This window comes from Phoca vitulina, unplaced genomic scaffold, assembly GCF_004348235.1.
Source record: "Phoca vitulina isolate PV1807 unplaced genomic scaffold, GSC_HSeal_1.0 scaffold71, whole genome shotgun sequence".
Lineage (NCBI taxonomy): Eukaryota > Metazoa > Chordata > Mammalia > Carnivora > Phocidae > Phoca > Phoca vitulina.
This window is the reverse complement of record NW_022589774.1, coordinates 7,081,554-7,100,197: the sequence shown is the minus strand read 5'-3', so window position 1 is coordinate 7,100,197 and position 18,644 is coordinate 7,081,554. Positions and strand designations below refer to the sequence as shown.

The 18,644-nt window shown below is 57.6% G+C and overlaps 1 protein-coding gene across 1 annotated transcript in view; it reads right to left on the bottom strand.

Annotated features, from left to right (window-relative positions):
- Positions 1–221: 221 nt before the first annotated feature.
- The window catches only part of QSOX1 (quiescin sulfhydryl oxidase 1), a 32,806-nt gene continuing 14,383 nt past the window's right edge, over positions 222–18,644 (bottom strand). Inside the window, exons 3-12 of the mRNA XM_032393175.1 lie at positions 18,341–18,386; positions 17,683–17,785; positions 16,038–16,128; positions 14,568–14,713; positions 12,662–12,796; positions 10,504–10,633; positions 8,193–8,315; positions 7,328–7,475; positions 3,792–3,971; positions 222–2,071 (exon numbers count right to left, since the gene is read on the bottom strand). Coding sequence (XP_032249066.1) covers positions 1,335–2,071; positions 3,792–3,971; positions 7,328–7,475; positions 8,193–8,315; positions 10,504–10,633; positions 12,662–12,796; positions 14,568–14,713; positions 16,038–16,128; positions 17,683–17,785; positions 18,341–18,386 — 1,839 coding nt within the window. The 3' untranslated portion in view covers positions 222–1,334. The remainder of the gene's footprint in view (positions 2,072–3,791; positions 3,972–7,327; positions 7,476–8,192; positions 8,316–10,503; positions 10,634–12,661; positions 12,797–14,567; positions 14,714–16,037; positions 16,129–17,682; positions 17,786–18,340; positions 18,387–18,644) is intronic.

Here is an 18,644-nt window from a genome sequence, read left to right as displayed (position 1 = left end):
CAAGCTCTGTGCCCCGGCGCCCGTGGAGATGGAAGGGGCAGCGGAGGAGGACCCCATCCAGGAGAAAGGGGCGGTGCCAGGGCACCTTGTCCCCTGCAGGGCAGGAGCTACGTGAGCCAAGGGCAATCACATCAGGCTGGATGCCTACGGAGGCTGGATTCTGTGCATTCTGGACACGAGGTCCCCAAACAGCAGGTTAAAGAACACACCAGGGCTTGCTTTAACAAAAATAATTTATTCCACAACCCTCCCAGGCAGTGGGGTAGAGTGGGAATCAAGCGTGTGTACAGAGCCACCCTCCCCTCTGACCCTTTTAACCTCTACACGATGGGAGGTGGACCCTCAAGAGAGGATACGCCCCTCACTCCAGGACCCTCCACATTCAAAGATTAGCATCTGTTTTAGAGACCAAAATCAAAAGACAAAAGACCCAGCTCCAAAAGGGGTAGAGTCCACTAGGGAGGAGCCAAAGCACATTTGAAGCAACCATCTTTTCCCTGAGGCTCCCCTCTTCCCTCACAGCTAGGCCCAGAGCCAAGGCACTAAAGACACCAGTACCCCTCCCTAAATCCCATACTAGCCCCCCTCAGGTCCCGCCTAGCCAGCCGCTCACCACCCAGCCCCGTGGCCATCACCCGCCCAAGTCCACACCAGCTCCAGTAGCAGAGGTCTGGGGAAGGAGCCAGAAGCTCTCCTCCCTCCAACCCTGACCCCAAGCCTCACCTGGGAGACCAGCAGGACTTTCAGAAGCTTCCAGACCAACCCCCCACACACCCAAAAGCACACCCCGCCCTGAAGATACGAGGGGCTGGAGGATGTCCAGGCCACAGAGGGCCTTCCTTCTCTGGCACAAAGGCCTCTTTGCATCCCGAAGGGAGGAGGATGGACGGAGCCCTGGAATATAGTGAAGAGTTCTGCTCTAGCCCACTAGGCCTGGGAACCCTCCTCTGGGTGGGGAACCTGGGGATCTATGGCCTTGCTTGCCCCAGTTTAGGGCCAAGACCAGATGGAGACACGGAAGCTTCAGCGAGAACAGGCGGGACTTCAAATAAGGTAAGAGAGAGGAATCTGGTGCTGGGAGGCCAGGGACTGAGCCTCCCAACCCCTCTGCCCAAGGCTGCCCTCCGCTGTGCTGTCAGATGAACACAAACCCTACGCATGCTCTCGTGTCTATGAACATTCCTTCCCAGAGGGCCCAAGGAGGTTCACTGGAGCAACTGGTTTCCCTGGATTTCCCGGGACAAGGAACACGGGGAGAGGGGCGAGGGGCAGGGGGCTGGGAGAGCACCACGAGTGGCAGCTCCCGTCCCTGCCCCCCTCCCAAGTCGAACGGTTCAGGCTGTGGGGTGGCCTGCATGGCCCTTCAGCGCCCTCATCCTGGCCCGGAAGTAGGTGTAGACGGCCAGGAGGCCCATGAAAGACAGGGAGTAGAGCCCCACACAGAGGCTGATATCCAGGTGGGAGAAGTGCCCTTCCAGCACCTGCAGCCACTGGTCCTGGCCCCGCACGGGCGCAGCCTCCGGCCCCCCGTCAGGGATGCTGGCCAGCTGCTTCGAGCTGCGACCCAATCGCCTCAGCTCTGCAGGGCCTCTGGGGAGGTTCTTCTCCGCCAGGAACTCAGCCAGCAGTACGGCTCCCGTGTCCCGCTTGCTCAAGTGTGGCTGCCCTTTCGGCTGCTCCACCTCGTCCCTCTGAAGCTCTGCTGTGTCGGCTGGGGTCATACCGGGGCCAATGAGCACATCCTGGGGGTGACTCGCCCTGAGCCTCTCAGCTGGAACGTCAGGAACAGCGGTTCCGGGGGACTTGGTCCCTGGGCCCACCTCGATCCCCGCCTTCTCGGAGCCCAGAGTAAAATTCCCGGCTGCCATCCTCTGGGCAAGCATCCGGAGGCCCGGCCGAGCGGAAGGCATGTCCCGGACGACGTTGCTTGGGGAGAAGTGGGTCCTGAGGAATCGGAGGGTGTTGTCCAGATCCCACACAGGCGTGCCCCGAAGCTCGTTGTGGCAGGAGGCACAGAGGTCGCGGGGCGGCCACTGCACCTTGGGGAAGTGGGGGTCCTCGCTGGCAGCGCCTGCGGAGGGGGGCACACACGGGCTGGCGGTGACCCCGGGGCCCACCTCGGAGCCCAGACCCCATTCCTCACTCAGAGTGCTCGCCTCCTCATCTGCAGAAAGGGCTCCCCGCTGCCCTCGGAGGTGACGGGTGGGAGAGAAGCACAGGGCCCGCGGGGCCCACCAGCGGTGCTGGGGCCGCTCCGGCCACGGAGGCCTCCCACCCTGCAGCTGCCACAGCCTGCCAGGGTGGACAACAGCCCCCTGCTGCCCCTTCCTTACTTTGGTAATTAAAGGGAAAATGTGTTTTATTATTATTATTTTTTTTTGGTTTTGTTTTTTTTGGGGAAAATGTGTTTTAAAACAAGAGTTCGTGGCACGTGGTCATCCCACAGGTGTTCTCCTGTATGCCACGGCAGACCTCTCTGGGGCAGAGGTCAGTGGGATTTCCTGCTCGGGTGGGCTCTGAGGGGTGGGCGTAGGGGCGCCTGGCGGCCTGGATGGGGAAGAGGGCACTCGGGAGAGTCAGGAAGCACTGGCCCAGGGTTGCCCGGGGACAGCCATCAGCCCAGATCTCTTGGAGGAGGCACCTCTCCTAAAGGATTTCACAGGGGCAGAAAAAGGTGCTGGCCAGAATGAAGCAGCGGCAAGTGATGTGAAAGTCCGAATAGTTATTTTGGGGAGGGGACATCGAGTAAATTCCAAAGTCCCATGAGAAGCAGTAGTGACCAGCCTTGCCAAGTGAGCACTGTTCCTAGTTTGATCTGGAAGGACCCCACCACAAAGGTCAGGGTCCTGCCTTCCTTTGGGCCCCTCCAGGAGAAGCCCCAGATCGAGCCTCCAGCGGCGGCCGGGTCCCCGGGGAAGCAGGAAGCCCGCCCAGGTCATGAGGCTGGAGGGTCAAACGGAGCATGTGGTGGTGGGGGCGGGGTGGCAGGGAGGGAAGGGGTGAGAGGAGACTCAGGCACGTGTCTTCCTTTCAAAGCCCAGCGGGAGGCCCCAGGAGACAGAGAAAGCCCAGCCGCCTGAGCCACCACCTGCTCCATTCGGCTCCTTTAACCTCCCACCACTGGGGGGTCTGTCGCCACGTGCTCTCCCCTCTCCCCACAGATAAGCCCGGGCTCCCGACCACAGATGGCTCCCTCCCCACCCACCCGCTTCTGGTCACCGTGGAGTCTGATGCTTCTGCCTATTGGACACATCAGACTCCTGTGCCCCGGGGACAGAAAACACTGGAAGTGGGGACCCTCAGAAGACAAGGCCTCCCGCTTTGGGGATCAGTCCATTTTTTCTAGGAAGGACATGGTCTTTCTCTTCCAGCACATTTCATTGCTAGACCCCTCCCAGTGGATGGAAAAGCCCAGCTCTCTCCTCTCTGTTGGTTTGAGTAAGGAAGGGGCCAAAAGGCAGAAGGCAGAACAGGGGAGGCAGGAGAGGGGCCCCAAGAGTTCCGAGGAAGGGGCCCTGGTGCAGGGGAAAGAGTGAGCAGTGGCCTTGGAAGACCCAGTCCTAGAGTGTCAAAGCCTCAGCTTCCTCATCAGGAAAATGGGTCTAAGGACACTGCCCTACGTCAGCAGGACAGGCAGAGCATGTGGAAGGGCTCTGTGCACTGTGAAACACCGGGTGCTACCTCGGGGACAATGAATGTCCTGTCTCCTACCTCTGGTCCAGGTCCCCAACCCCCCCCGACCTCCCTCTCCCTCTGTGGTGACTCCGGTCTTGGAGGGGGCCCTTCCTTACCAGCGAGGCGAGCGTTGACCTTGTTGTGGCTAGACCAGAGCCAGAGCACAGCGCTGTTCAGACTCTCCACCCGGCGCATGGAGGTCGTGGCCATTTGCTCGAAGTGGCTGGCACAGTCCCGGCAGCCGAAGAAGAAGCGCACGTAGCCTCGGATGGCCTGGAGGACCTCCTGGGCCCTGGCTATGGGCAGAGGAGACGCTGTTCTGGCCACGGGGGCCTCGGGGGCCGCCTGCGCCCGCCAGCCCACCACTGCCCCTGCCGCAGGCCCACCTTCTGATGAGGGGCCCGCAGCCTCCTTGCATACCTGTCCACCCTCCAGGGGTCACTTTACAGTCGACCCCATCCCCTCCCAAAGTCCTGAATCCCAGTTTCCTTTCTCTGCCACTCATCCCGGTCCCTGTCACTGACTGACACTCGGGATAAGGCCCAAACTCGTCGGCAGGACACTTAGGCTCTTTGAGACCTGTCTGCAGAAGCAGGCAGGGGCCAGACGGCCCACCACCCCGTCCTCTGCACCCCTCCTGTGCCCAACCCACCTTAGGCTTCCTGTTCCCTCAGGCACTGACTCAGGGGTCCCTCTGGATCTGGCTCTGCACATCTCCCGCTTTGTCTCCATCTCCCCTTGCCCCCCACTCCCTCCCATGGTGCCCCCTGGATTGGCATCGGCACCCCCCTCTGAATACTCCCCTCACCTTCCTGCCCTGACCCTGGGCTCCCTGAAACATGCCCCCCTTAGACCCTTTTGTCTTCCACACTCCCCATACGTCAGGCCTGGGGGTAGTGGAAGGACCCTCACTGCTGTGGGTTGCTTCCCAACTGTCCTGTTGCAAGACCCCAACCCCGGAACTCACGGTCCCACCCCTCCATCCACTAGGATTTCTGCACCCCGCTCTGCGTCCTGCTCACGACCACTCCCCACGCCATCATTCCTGGCAACCTGAGCAGCCCTGAAGGCCAGGTCTCACCTCTGTCCTCCTGGGCCTCCTCACTGCTGCCCTCTCCTGCCTCCAGCCCACAGCTGTACTCGCCTCCCCACTCCTGCCCTGTGCTCTGGAACCTCACCCCTTCTGGCCTCCACAGGATTTCACCGCTGTACATACGTTCTTTTGTTAGCACGTCATCGATTTCCCCCTTGATGGGGGCTCATTCTGACTGGTAAAGACGACTGCAATGAAGACATCCCCTGTGGGACCCCAGGGACTGCCCCGTTCTCTCTCCTTCCCGGCCTCTTACTCTCTCTTCACCCCGTCTAGCCAGGTCCTTCTCACACTGCCCCACCACGACAGTGCCTGCCCGAGAGCTCGCCCGTCAGCACCCACGCAGCACCGTGGCCCCGCTCGGCTGACGACACCCTCCTTCTTCCAACACGGGCCCTTGAAATCGCAGCGGCTACTCCATGTCCTTCGCTGGCTCCCCGAGCGCAGGCCTCTGCGCCGTCCTCTGGCTGCCCAGTCTCGACGCTTTACCTACATCACCCACAGGCTACTGCCCACAAGGCCCAAAGGTTTCGCTCTGCACCCTGGCCCTCGCCCCCGAGGCCTGGACTCACCGTCCACATCTCCATTCGCACAGCCAGCAGGCACACACCACGGAGTCCCCCACTGTCTACACCCTCCCATTTCTCAGCTCACAGAACCACCGTCAACCAGATGCTCAGCCCAACAGCTCTGGGGTCCACCCTGGGTCCTGCCCCCGCGCGTACTCTTCATCCACGGACTCCTCTCAGCACCACCTTCAAAATACTCCCCAGTCTGGCCACTTCTTCCACAAGCCACCTACCGCTCTGGTCAGGCCACCACCACCTCTCCCGGAGCGTTCCACCACGCCTGGGGCAGCCCGCCCTCCTCCCAGCAGCAGTCTCTCTAAAGCCCCGATCGTGGGTGACACTCCCCTGTGAGACTCTCTAGGAGCGTCTCATCGCGCTGACTCACAAATCCCAACCCCTCCCCCGCTGAGACCCCCAGGCCTGCACCCCCCCTTCCGCCCCCCCACCCTGGGCTCTGCCACTGGCCTCCTTTCGGGGGTGCACACACACCAGACTCGTTCTCGGCACCTGCTAGGCCTTGGCCTGTGTGACGGGCTGCACCGCGTCCCCCCACACTATGTTGAGCATGTCAGAATGTGACTGTATCTGGACAGAGTCTAAAGAAGTAATTAAGGTCAAATGAGGTCACTAAGGTGGGCTCCAAGCTATAGAAGAAGAGATCCGGACACGGCACACACCCAGCGAAGACCCCGTGAAGACACAGGAAGAAAACAGTCATCTACAAGCCAAGGAGAGGTCTCAGCAGACACTGACCCTCCTGACACTCTGGTCTTGGGCCTCCAGCCTCAGGAACCGCGAGGAAAGAAGTTCCCGCTGGGTAAGCGCCCCAGTGTGTAGCACTTTGTTAGGGCGGCCCGAGCAAAGCCAGTGCAGCCTGGAAACCTCTCTCCCCGGCGGTCTCACCAGTCAGGGGTCGGCGCAGGGCCACCTCCTCAGAGAGGCCTCCCCGAGCCCCCCCCACCCCCCGCCTCCGCACCACCTAGTGTGTCTTCTTCAGAGCACTTGTCATCACATCTACTGGTAAGCTTACTGTCTCCCGCCCCTGGAATATTGTCCCCTGAGGCAGGGGGTTCTGGTCTCATGCACCACCGTACCCGCTCCCAGAGCAGGCCCGACCCTTCGAAGATGTTCCATAAAAACCGGCCGACAGACTGGCTGGCTGGCTGCACCCCGCAGCTCCTCTAACTCCCTCTGCCTCTGCCCAGCTGTCTGGCCCTGCTTTCTTTCCCACCGTTGCATCCTCCAGGCTGAGCAGGGGCCTGATATAACCCCCAGTCAGCATGGACTGAACTGGACGCCTGCCCTTTGGCCATGAGGCGAGGGTGGGGGCAGAGTGGGTGGTGGAGGGCAGCCGCACAGTTTGAGGGGGGAACAGGGCAGGAGGGGCAATGTGTTTCCCCAGCTTCCCTTAGAAAATGATTTTTCAGGGGCGCCTGGGTGGCTCAGTTGGTTGAGCGTCCGACTCTTGATTTCAATTCAGGTCACCATCTCAGTGTTGTGAGACCGAGCCCCACATCGGGCTCCGTCTGCTTAAGAGTCTCTCTCCCTCTCCTCTGCTCCTCCCCCTCCCCAGCTTGCACACTCCCTCTCTAAAAAAAAAGAAAGAAAAAAGAAAAAAAAAAGAATGATTTTTCCGTGGGAAACAATAAAATTGTTCAAAGTGCACACTATCAGCCACGTAGACTGAAACAGACAGAATTTTTTCCTTTATAGAAGTATAAAAAATAGAACCACAAACTTTTCACAAAGTTCTGTAAACAAGGCAAGCTTGTGGCTCCAAGAAAGCTAGAAAGAAACCTTATGCCCCTGAGCTTGCATGGGGCACCACCTGGGGCCGGGGACAGGACTGGGTGGCTCCTCCAGGTCCTCCCCATTCTGCTTGTGTGTGGGGTGCACGCTGCAAATGCAGAATCTGCTACATCTGGGCCTGTGGTGGGGAGCCTGTGGAGGGCAGGGCCAGGCCGGGCGGGGACACAGGCCTCGGGCTCACCTGTCTCTTGTGAGTGGTCGAAATTGTGTCGAGCTGCTTGCACTGTCAGGAAATGAAAGAGGATCCACAGGGAACAGGGGAAGCCCCGGAAATGTGGCTCACTCCCCTGGCAGCCAACCCAGTTCACCTTCTTGGCAATCACAGCGCCCTGAGGAACATACACGTGCACGAGTGCATATATGGAGAAGAGAAAGAATGGGTTGGGCAGTGAGGAAAGAAGCTTCCAGGAGACTTGAAGGTCAGCACACAGCCCTGAGACAAATGAGGTCCCTCCTGAGTCTATCACCTGGAAGGTGGCATCTCCCTTCCACCGGCTACACCCATCAGAGGAGCGGCAGATCTGAAAAGCCGTGACACAGACCAAGTCACATCCTTATTCTAGCCTCAGCTTCCCCATCTGCAAAATGAGGGGTTTGGCCTCTGAGGTCCCTTGGAGCTTTGGCATCCGACACGTCTGTATGGCTGTGTGTGAGGGGCCCGGTGTGTCTGCAGGCTGCTGGGAGCACCGGCGACAAACTAGCTCACAACTGGCGGCTCGCACTCGGTCTGAAATCCCGGCCCAACCACCTACTGGCTCTACGATCTTAGACCAGTTACTTAACCTCTCTTAACCTCAGCTTCTCCATCTGCTAAATGGGGATAAGAGCTACCTCCCGCTAATGCTGGGAAGATAAGGTGAGAGGTGCATGCAGGCGGCTCAGTAAGTAGCAGTTTATTAATTATTGGTGGAAGGGCCCAACCAAGATCAAGGACTCCTTCCCTGAATGCAAGTGGGTAGAGGAGGTCAGAGGCTACAGGGTTAACCCCTTCCACCCCCCCAGTCACCAAGGACACAGAGAAGGACTTCAGTTGCCCCCACACTCACCTCCTTCCTGTTGTCCAGGGCAGCTTTAAAGAAACCGTAGGGGATTTTCTTTCTCTGCTGCCTCTTGAGCCAGTCATTTATGGAATGCAGGAAGTTCTGGACTAAGGGCTGGCCAGGGAAGTGCTGTGGGAGGCACAAGGGGAAGCTGGGGAGGGAAAAGCAATTCCCCCGGAGCTCCGAGGTCCCACAGAGGGTAGGGGGCTACACAGAAGTGAGCCGAGGCAGTTTCTTGAAATGCTCCGAAACCACCAGGAAAACATTCTGCCTCAGACACAAATGCGGGTTCCTCACTACCTTTGCTCTGGGGCACCTGGCAAGGTGAGGGAAGGGGTGGGGAGAGGACCGAGGCTCCAAGTGAGGCTGGGCCCTCAGGCCTCCCTCTCTCAAAGCTGACCCTGACCCCACACTGCCCCTGGGAGGAAGGCTGAGCACCTGCATGGCTTCCCCAGGGCTGCTGGGAACCTGGGCCACGCGATCCTCTCTGCGGGTCATCTTCTGACAGACCAGCTGACTGCTGGGCGAGGCCGGCCAACAGCCTTTCATCTGTATTCCACGGGCCGCTGGTGGGGACAAGGGGGCCCGGGGGCTTGTAGCCAAGGTCCAGACCTTGATGGTAACTCCCGAGAGTCTCCGAGGAACATGAAAAGCTACTCTGACAATAAGTCAACTGAAATCTGATTAGTATCAGCACTTTAAAACCACAAGGACTCCAGGGAGGAGGACAGATATGTGTGCGTGCGTGCGCGTGCACACACACACCCAGGGGCGGGGGGCAGGAGAAGGGAGGGATGCCAGCGGAGCAGGTCAGATAAAACCACCAAGACACAGGTCAAGAGGACAGACACTGAGAAACTTGTGGAGGAAAAAGAGCAAAGAATGATCACGAAACAGAAAAACCTGCCCATGGACCCGGTCCCCTGAGAAAACCATTACATATTCCCATCAAACCTCCAGGGCTGGCCACTGGCCCCGAGGGAGAAGTGGCCGGAAGAATCTGGTCTCTGACATGCTCCCTCTCGGTCAGCTCACTCAGGCCTCTGGGCTCTCAACATGAATTTACAGCTTCAAGTCAGCGTTTCTCACTGACCTTCGCCCGTCATCCTGACTTGGACCCTTCCTCCTTCTCAGGCCCTGGTGTCAGGAGGAAGGATGAATTAAGGGCTCTGGACTTCAGGGAGTCACCCTCTGCCTGGAGCGGGAACGCTGGTGACCGCACGCCACCCAGTGGCCAGTCCAGCCCGCTGCTTCCAGGAGAGAGCAGGGACCTGGGGGAGGGGCCAAGGGCTTCAGGCTGCGACAGCACCACCCAGACTGAGCCGGGTGGGCCGAAGGCCAGGACTGAGGCTGAGGCTGGCAGGCAGTTCCTGATGGGGAGGCCCAGATCACCCCCAGAGGTAGCGCCGGCTGCCCGCAGACCTGACATGGGTGGAGGGGGCGGGGCGGGGGGGGGACAGAATGGGGGGGTGGCTGAGTCAGCAGTCAGCCTGTGGAGGGGACCAGGCCCGCATCTGACTCAGCAGTCCTCAGCAGCCCGGAGCCTTGGGTTTTAAGTAGGGCAGCCCTGGCAGGGGATCTGGAAGCAGACAAAGGGATGCAGGGAGGGAGAAGGAGACAGGTGCAGGGGGAAGGGGGCCTGCACCTCACCTTCAGAGACGAGGAGGCTGTGTGGCAAAGAAAGGACCACAGGCTCTGCAGCCAGAAATCTCAGATCCTCATAACACCTCCTCACTGGGAGGCATAAGGCGAGTCCCTTGAACAACCTGGGCCTCTTAAATGGGGGTAACACTTGTCACTGGGCAAAGGCAAGAGGATTAAATGCCTGACACACAGCAGACCCCCAGTAGGCAGGAGCTACACTTCGGAGAGTAGCCATGTCGGCAGGAAACTACAAAGGCATAAGGCAGGCGTGGCTAGGGCCAAGGCCCTGGTCAGACTATGATCAGTGACGGGGAGGGAAGAGAGGAGATTCAGAAAAGCCTTCTTTCCTTCCCTGTGGCATCCACGGGTCCTGCTTCCCCAGTGACCACGGCTACACTCCAGGCTCAGACTGCGGTGGAGGACCCAGGCAAAGCCACGGTCACCGAATCAGCGCAGAACATTCCCCAGGGCATCTGGCCCTGCCCTACCCAGCCACCTGCACAGGGTGGGCTGGGAAGGGCGCTGTCCCTGGCAGTGCGAGCCCGGTGCAGGGTATGACTGAGACTGCAGGGTAGCAGCCCGCGGTGGACGGGGACAGCTGTGGGTCCAGATGTCCAGCCAGACCAGGAGCTCCCGAGGGAGGTGTGGCAAGGGAGGCTGGGGCCCTGCTCACCTGGGCCAGCACTGCCATGAACTTTTTCAGGGCCACCAGGCGCTGCCCCTCCAGGACAGAGAATCTGCCCACTTCTACCCGTAGGATGTAGTGCAGTGCAGATTCCAGATCAGCCATGTAGATCCTGGAGCTGAGGACCCAGAAGGAGGCGGGAGAGAGAAAGGGTTAACCACAGGCCAGGGGCTGGGGACAAGCACCCAGGGCTACAGGGACAGACGGGGAGGGCCATGCCGATGGTCACAGAGTCCTGTAAGTTAGCACTAAGCTCTGCCACTAAGTAGCTCTGTGACCTTGAGTAGATTACTGAACTTCCTAGAGCCTCTATTCCCCATTTATTATAATAAAGAAATAATAAATTGCTCATGGGTAGGTTTCTGAGAGGAATAAATAAAAGCACAGCTCTAAGTCCCTCAGCAGCTCCTCGCATAAAGTAGGGGGTCCCCTTGTACAGGCTCAGGGCCAGTCCCTCCTGTGACTCCTTAAAGGTGCTTTTAATTAGGCTGCTGGCAGAAGGTTGAGTTTTGTTCCCTGTTCTTAACAAAGACCCCTAGGGACAGACAGACCAATAGGTGCACCCAAATAATGTGGCTCTGGAAAAGCTGGGCCCTCTTTGAAAGACCAAGGCTCTGGCTGCCCACCAAGGCAGGGCATGGCGGGAGTTGAGGGGTTAGGAGGGGAAGTGGTGTGTTTTTATTTGGGGGCTGATGTCCTTGCAACTGCCAGGCCTTGGGTAGCAGGTGAGGCTCCATGTCATACTTCTTGGGCTGATCCCAGCCCCGGGGGGAAAGCTTGCAGGCTCCAAGCAGGCTGCCCCACCCGGAGCCCGTGATACTTGCTTGGGGTCTGGACTTGGGCTTCTGAGGCAAAGGGCTCGTCATGTGTTGGCTGCTTCCCCACCCCTGCTCCTGAGGCCTGGGTTCTGGCCTCAGTTCTACAGTGAGCCAGCTCTGGGAGGCAACTCAGTCTACCCCTCTGGGCCTGTGACCTCACCTGTAAAATGAACTGATTACTTTCTACCTCCTAACACTGCAGGGAACCAACAGGGTCAGCTAATGGGGTGAGCACTGTGACCACTGTGCTCCACCCTCTGGGCCCCACTGTGCTGTCCTGGGTCTTGGTACCCCTCCATTCTTGTGGTCTGCCTCAAGATGTGGCCCCGTGACTAAAGGAGATCATGTATAGAAGGTGTCCAGCACAGAGTTTGGCACCTAAGGCCAGTAAGTGTCAGCTATTGTAATTTGAATGATGTGAATCATCATAATGTGAATGAACGTAATGACCGTTCCCACCTCTCAGTCTCTCTTTCCTTACCTGATTTCTTAAAAATCTCCCCATTAGTGCTTTCTACCCTGAAAGTCCTTCATGCTGGGATGCAAAATCCTCTGGAAATCAGATGACCTTTCCCCCAGTTCCCTTGTACAGTCTCCTTGTGGAGGCCACCTTCCTGATGCAACTCTGAGCTCCCCGCTCAGCCATTTCTACTTGGTCTACCGCCGGCTGCCAGGGCAAGAGGCTTATAGCCCCATCTCCTGCCCAATGAGCAGGGATTCCACCGCAAGAGCAGAGCCAAGGAGCCTTGGAGAGAAAAGCAGCTTCCTCATGGTTAGTCTGTGCACAAAGATACAGGCTACCCCAGAAGGTAGTGAGCTCTCCGGCATCGGAGGCATTCAAATGAGGTCAGTAACTTCCTAGAAGGGACTGTAAACTCTCTGGGGGAAGGGCCTGCACATCTGTGTGCATCTGTATTACAGTGCCTAGTGTGCAGCAGGTTCTCAAAAGTATCTGCAGAAGAGATAGTTGCTCGGGTGGGAAGCTGGTTGCAAGGCCACAGAGTATCCTTCTAAGCTGATTCTACTCGGTCTGGAATAGCGTTACGTTTAAGGAATATGGGCATCGCAAAGCATTCGTGCCATCATGAAGGACACCAGTAAATGCTGTCTGGCACCTCCCCCAGGCAGCAGACACGGCTTCCACACAACCACAACTCTTCTGTGTACGGTCAGCAGCGAGGGGAGCCCAAAGGCCAAGGCCAGGCCTCGGGGGGTCTGGGATCGGAAAGGCATGTGCTAAGCTCAAGACAGGGAACAGAGTGTGGTGTGAAGGCCGGGGTCTGCGATCAGAGGCAAGGCTGGGGGGTGGGCAGTGGGCATGGCCTTACCGATCTGCGACTTTCCACACGATGGGAGCTACCGTGTGAGCAGTGGTTGGCATGACCTTGGTGGGGACAGCCTCCCGGGGGGCGCTGGAGAACCTCTGCAGGTAAGCGGTGTAGAAGGACCTGGATTCCGCAAGCCTGTGAGGGAAGACACCACAGAGGGCAGGCAGTGAGTATGGAGAAACGGACGCCAGGACAAATTCATGTCAGGAGAGGAGGCAGGTGGCTCAACTGACAGAAATGTTTATTTTTTTAATTTATTTTTTAAAGATTTATTTATTTATTGTAGGGGGGGGTGTCAAAGGGAGAGGGGGAGAATCTCAAGCAAACTCTGCGCCGAGTGCGGAGCCTGATGCAGGGCTTGATCTCGTGACCCTGAGGTCAGGACCGGAGCCAAAACCAAGAGTCGGGCACTCAACTGACTGCACCACCCAAGCGCCCCTTGACAGAAATGTTTATGAAGAAATATTTGAAGCTGGTTTTGTCTCATCCTGAGTGAGGTCAAACCAAGGCACCCAGGCCTCACTTTAGCCTTTCTATCCACCACTCATGCTGTGGAAAGCCCCTCTGACACCAGTCTGAGGTCAAAGGCCCATCTGGAAAAGCAGCAGGCCTGAGAATTCCTCAGCCTGTCCCGGAGAGGCTGTGTGACGGAGCTACTTCTGCCCGTGGACAGGATGGCGGGGTCAGACTACCTTCACCACAGACCAAGGGAGGTTGCCCGCTCACAAGCTTGCTCTGAGGTACCAGAGGCCACATTACTTCCCCAGGATGTCAAGGGAGTTTGATACCTGATTTTTAAAAAACAGGTAGTAACAACAACAACACTAAAATTCTCAAATCCTTGTACAATCCTTTTGATTTCTTTCTCTCTTCTGGTAGAGAGTCCTCGAGGGCAGGCAACCCCTCCTCCTGGTCATGGCCACCTGGAGGGAGGGTGGGATGGGACACCCCAGGGGGGCTGGCAGCGGGAAGCCTGCTTTCCCCTCCGTGGTCCCACCCGATGTTTATCCGAGGAGCAGATGGCTCAGGAGCAGCGTCGTCACAAACAATTTTCCCCTCCACCAGCTCCAAGTGAGGAAACGATGCCTCCTCCCCCCAGCAGGACTAGCACTTTCTGTCCCTCCCCGCCCCCCTGCAGCCAGCCGTCAGGCTTCCCTCCCCCCGCAGCAGAATTCCCTGACGAGGCTGGCCCAGGGCTGTTTGGCGACTGGGGCTGGCAAGGGCCCCGGGCCGTCGTCCTGCCTGCCTCCGTCCGGGATAGCACTAACGGCCCCGCAGAGCAGCTCACTGGGCACCTCAGGCAAGTCGTGATCTCCCTGGCCCTCGAGCTCCTGCCTACAGGAGCCAGGCGACATCAATCATCTGCCCAGGGAGGGCACCGAGGCACCATCTGGCACCATTTATCGGGCCATTCAGTGGCAGGAGCCTGACAGAGCGGCTGTGACTGGCCTGATTGTTTTCTCTTGGCATTTTGGAACTGGCTATTGTCTAGCTCCTAATGAACTTTTCTGCAATTAGAAAACCAAAGGGGGGGTGGTCAGGCCTATCCGAGTGCCTGCCAGGCCTGCAGCCTGCGAGGAGTCTGTGAACGGAGGAGGATGGGGACTAGGGCCAGGGCTGGGGTGGCGAGAGTGCCGGAGCCGCGGTGAGTGCACCAGGAGCCTGAGGCCGGGACTCCTGAGCTGGGGGCTGGGGCCGCATGCCTGGCACTGCCCACCGCTCACCCCCCCCCCCGCCCCCCGCCAGGGCAGGCAGCTGCTCCTCCTGCAGAGGGGGCTCGTCAGAGGAACTGTGGGAGAAAGAACCTGGCAGCCCCTGCGAGAGGCCGGCAGGCTTCTCTGGGAGGGCAGAAAGGATGCACGCAGGGGGAGAGGGGAGAGGGGACAGAGGGACGCACTGCACTCACACGTGGACCCGGGAGGCAGAGCCATTCCGAAACAGCAAGTAGCAAGACGGGAAGTCGGTGACCCCAAACTTGCTCACCACGTCACCCTCCATGTTCAGGACCCTGCGCACTGCTATGCCCTGGTGCTGGGACAAGTCCAGAATCACCTGTGGAGACAGACAGACGCGTCGGGGGCGGGGGCCATCCAGACTCTAAGCCTTTCAGAGAGTGGACAAGTCCACATCTACCCCACAGAGGACATGAGTCACAGGCTGCCCAGGACCAGGGGCCCTGGAACTGCACACCACACACCCTGGATTTCCTAGGGCAGTCCAATTTAATATAATTTTCTTTCCAATGAAAGCAATCTGCAAAAAGCACAATAAAACGTGGTTTCATTTTTATTCTTGTATTTATAAGGCTTTCTATCTATATTCCAAATCAGAAAAACATACTTAGACATGATTTTATTTTTAGCAAGAAATAAGGTGAAAAATCATATTAGCTAACTTTTACTGGGTAGGTATTATGTGCTATTTATAGATTGCTTCACTGAATCTTCAAAATAATGCTATGAAACAGGAACTATTATTAGGAGACCAAGCCAGCAGGTACAGTCTACTCTGGCTGCCTGGGTTTGCATCCTGGCCCCACTGGCCGAAACCTCCCCAACTCAATTTCTTTACTTGCAAAATTGAAATAATAACAAACATACCAACCTCAGAGCGCTGTTAAGAGGACCGAAGGGGTTAATTTTATAAAATGTGTAATAGTGACTGGCGCATAGTAGGTATATAAGTGTTCATTAAAAAACTAAAATGCCTATTGCAAATGAAAACACGGAGGCTGAGCAGTGAAATCAAATGTTGGGGTGACAGTTAGCAAGCTCCTGAACTGGGCAATAAACCCCAGTTCAATCTGGCTCCAGAGTCTGGGCTCTTGGCTACTGTGCCCTCCTGCTTCTCAAACTAACCATCTCTGAGCACCTCTGCGTGGACAGAGGGTCCCTGCCCCTGGGGGACAGTAGGGAGAAGTTCTGATTCCAATAAACATTTATTAATCACATCCTCGTGACAGGAACGACCCCAGACCTGGACTGGGACCCCAGAAGGGTCAGGCAGTCCTTCAGCAAAGCTCCGTGCCCCGCCCCATCTCCCTCTGTTTCCCCTCTCGGGAAACAGAAATCAGGCGCCCCTGATTATCAACCTTAATTGTTAAGATTAGTGACTACGTGTGCCAGGACTCTAGTCCAGGGCTCAATGAATGTTACAGACGCGGGTTCAATGAGGAAGATAAAAAAGACATGGTTTTCAAATGGAAAGGTCCAGCTCCCACACTTCCCGGGTCCCCCAGCAGGGGTCAGGCCAGCGCTGGGCTAAGAAGCGCACGTGGCCGAGACCCTAGAATTCACTGCAACAGCCCTGCCCCTGAACTCATTGGGCTCTCTCCCGACAGCTACCCTGGGGTTGCAGGGACCTGGGGGCAGCTCACCTCTCTACCCAGGTAGGAGCCTTCCTTTTCAAAGATCAGGGCCAGGTAATCTTTGTTGTTTCTCGCAAAGAATCCATCAATCTCCTCCAGCCTGCAAGAGACAAGGGCGGCAGTGACCCTCCACAGACCTGCTGGGGACCCAGGCGCGGCTGGCACAACACTGTGGGCACAGCCATACAGAGCCCTCCTGTTTGCACCCGAGGCTCCGTGGAAGTCTCCCCCTGCCAGCCCTCCAGGGGAAGCAAGCCAAACCCCTAGTCTCAGAGGATTCTGCCTCTGCTACCCCACACGCTGGTTCTCCATTTGGCCCACCTTGATTTTTTTTTTTCACGCTGTCTCTTTTAAGAATCTGGAGTGAGTACGAGGTGGTCTGGGGAGGAGGCGGAGGGTGGGGGGTGGGGGAGTGGGGCTTTGAGACCAGGGGTCTCTATGTTCTGGGTAAGGGCAAGGCTTAGTGAATATGGACCAATGTTTAGTACCCATCAGGTTGGCAAGTTTACCTGATCTGAGGCTTTTGAGATCCCTTGGGACTGAAAATGCACCATGAAGGATGTGTGTGCGTGAGAGAGAGACGGACACGGTCATTGAGAAATGTAATGAGTAAGTAAGGGGCAGGCTGGTGTGAATGTTTCCTGGAGAGAAAGGGTCTAGTTGTGCAGCCCCAAACCATAGCAAGACAAACGCTGGGCCCAGGGTCTCGGTGGGACCCTCCAGGAGGAAGGACATCTGGGCAAGTTGATAAAAAAAAAAAATTGTGGGTTGGATTCAACCCCAACTGATGCTTAGAAGCACACTCTCTCAGCAGGGCTATGGCTTTCGAGAACATCAGTAAATCGATGTGGAGGGCCTGGGGCACCAGGGCCTGCTTCAGGAGGCTCCCCAGGCCCTGGAATCTTCACTGTGCTCTGAGGCTGGGCTCCCTCCAGCAGTGTCTGCTGGTCCTTGGATTTGTTCCTTCTTGGCAGGAATCCCTGAGGTGGGCTCTATCCTGTCTCGAGTTCTCATCTGGGAGGGCAAGACCTAGTGTTCTCGATTTATCCTCTGTGGGAGAGCGAACGCAAGGCACTGCGCCCCTTCCTCCCCTAGAAGAGGCAATCCTGGCAGCCTGCCTGGCAGGCAGACACGGGCCACCAGCCACCATGCCTGATGCTCTGCGGCACAAGTCACGTGCCCCACCCCCCAGTCACAGCCACCGCTCAGAAAGATGACCACTTCCTTTTACAGACAGTGCTCCCTTTTCCTCTGAGCCTCCCTTCTTCATCCCTATGTCCACTCTCTCCGTGCCCCCTCCGGGTTAGACCATGTGACGTCCGCTGCACCCCTAAACATTCCTGAGGACAGACTGTGAAAAGCAGAGGCAGGTATGGCCTGGAGAACCCCCGCCCATCTCTTCCTTCCCACCCGGCAGGACGGTCCCTTGTCCCCCTGTCGGTCCCACGAGGCCAGAGCTCCTCAGGGAGGACCTCCAGTGATAGGGATTCTTCCATGAGCTGCTCCCAAATGGCTCTGGGTTCTAGCCCACAGAGGTGTCTGCATCAGAGACAAAGGCCGTCGTATCCCCCACGCCGCTGTCCCCGCAACCCTCTCGCTCCCAGGCCTGTGATCCTGGCCCATGCTGCACCAAGTCTGTTCCAGCCCCGAATACCTGGCCGGCTCCAGCGGGGGAAAGGTGGGGGGCCACGTGTCACTATGGGACTCCAAGGCGTCGATGAGCCTCTTCCGCAGCGTCTCCACATCAGCACCAACCACTGGATGAAGACGGACATGGGGGAGGGGGGTGCATGAGGAGGGAGGGAGAACAATCCCAGCACCTTTGTCAGCTTCACTGAAACAAAGGGCCCAGGGCACAGGCTAGTTCTGAGAGAACAGAGCACGGGTCAGTCCTTCTCTGTTAGAGCAGTGGGGTGGGTCTTCTTCTGTGGCCCTAAGTTATACAAGAAGACCCAACCCTCAGAGGGCAGGAAACAGTCCCTCAGGCCTGGAGCCCAGGAGCGCTTTCCCTGGAGGCTGTCTGGTCTGTCCCTCTGGTTGTCAACCCCATTTTGACATGAAGGGTTGGCCTGGGTACATGGTGACCCTCCCCTCTTCCCAGGACCCTCAATGGACCAAAACAGAAGGGCTTCTTCAGCCTCCTTTTCCAGAAGGCATCTTCCAGGCGGGCTGGGAAGGCCCCGGGAAAACACAAACTCTGCTTTCACTTGGGAAACTCTTCACCCTGTGGACCTTGCTGGGCTCTCCTCACCTCAGTAGTAACCCAACAGAAAGAAAAAGAAGATATTGACAACTGGAACCAGGACACCCACCTGGCAGTGTTGATCCTGAGCCATTCTTGGAAAAGGCCTTAAAGAACTAGAAGCAAACACACAGGCAAGAGTCAGTAACACACGGAGCTAAGACTACCATATGGGGCCAGACGGACCCGTGTCTAAGACCCAGCTGCCTACTGAAGGGGCTGACTGGGGGCAAATTACTTAACTTTTGTGAGCCTCAGTTTCCTTGTCTGTAAAAGGAGAACAGCGAGGTATCCGCTCCTGGAGCTGGACGCAGATTCCTGTCCACTGTCTCCGCATCCGATCCCCACCCCCATGGCTCTGAGGCACCCAGGGA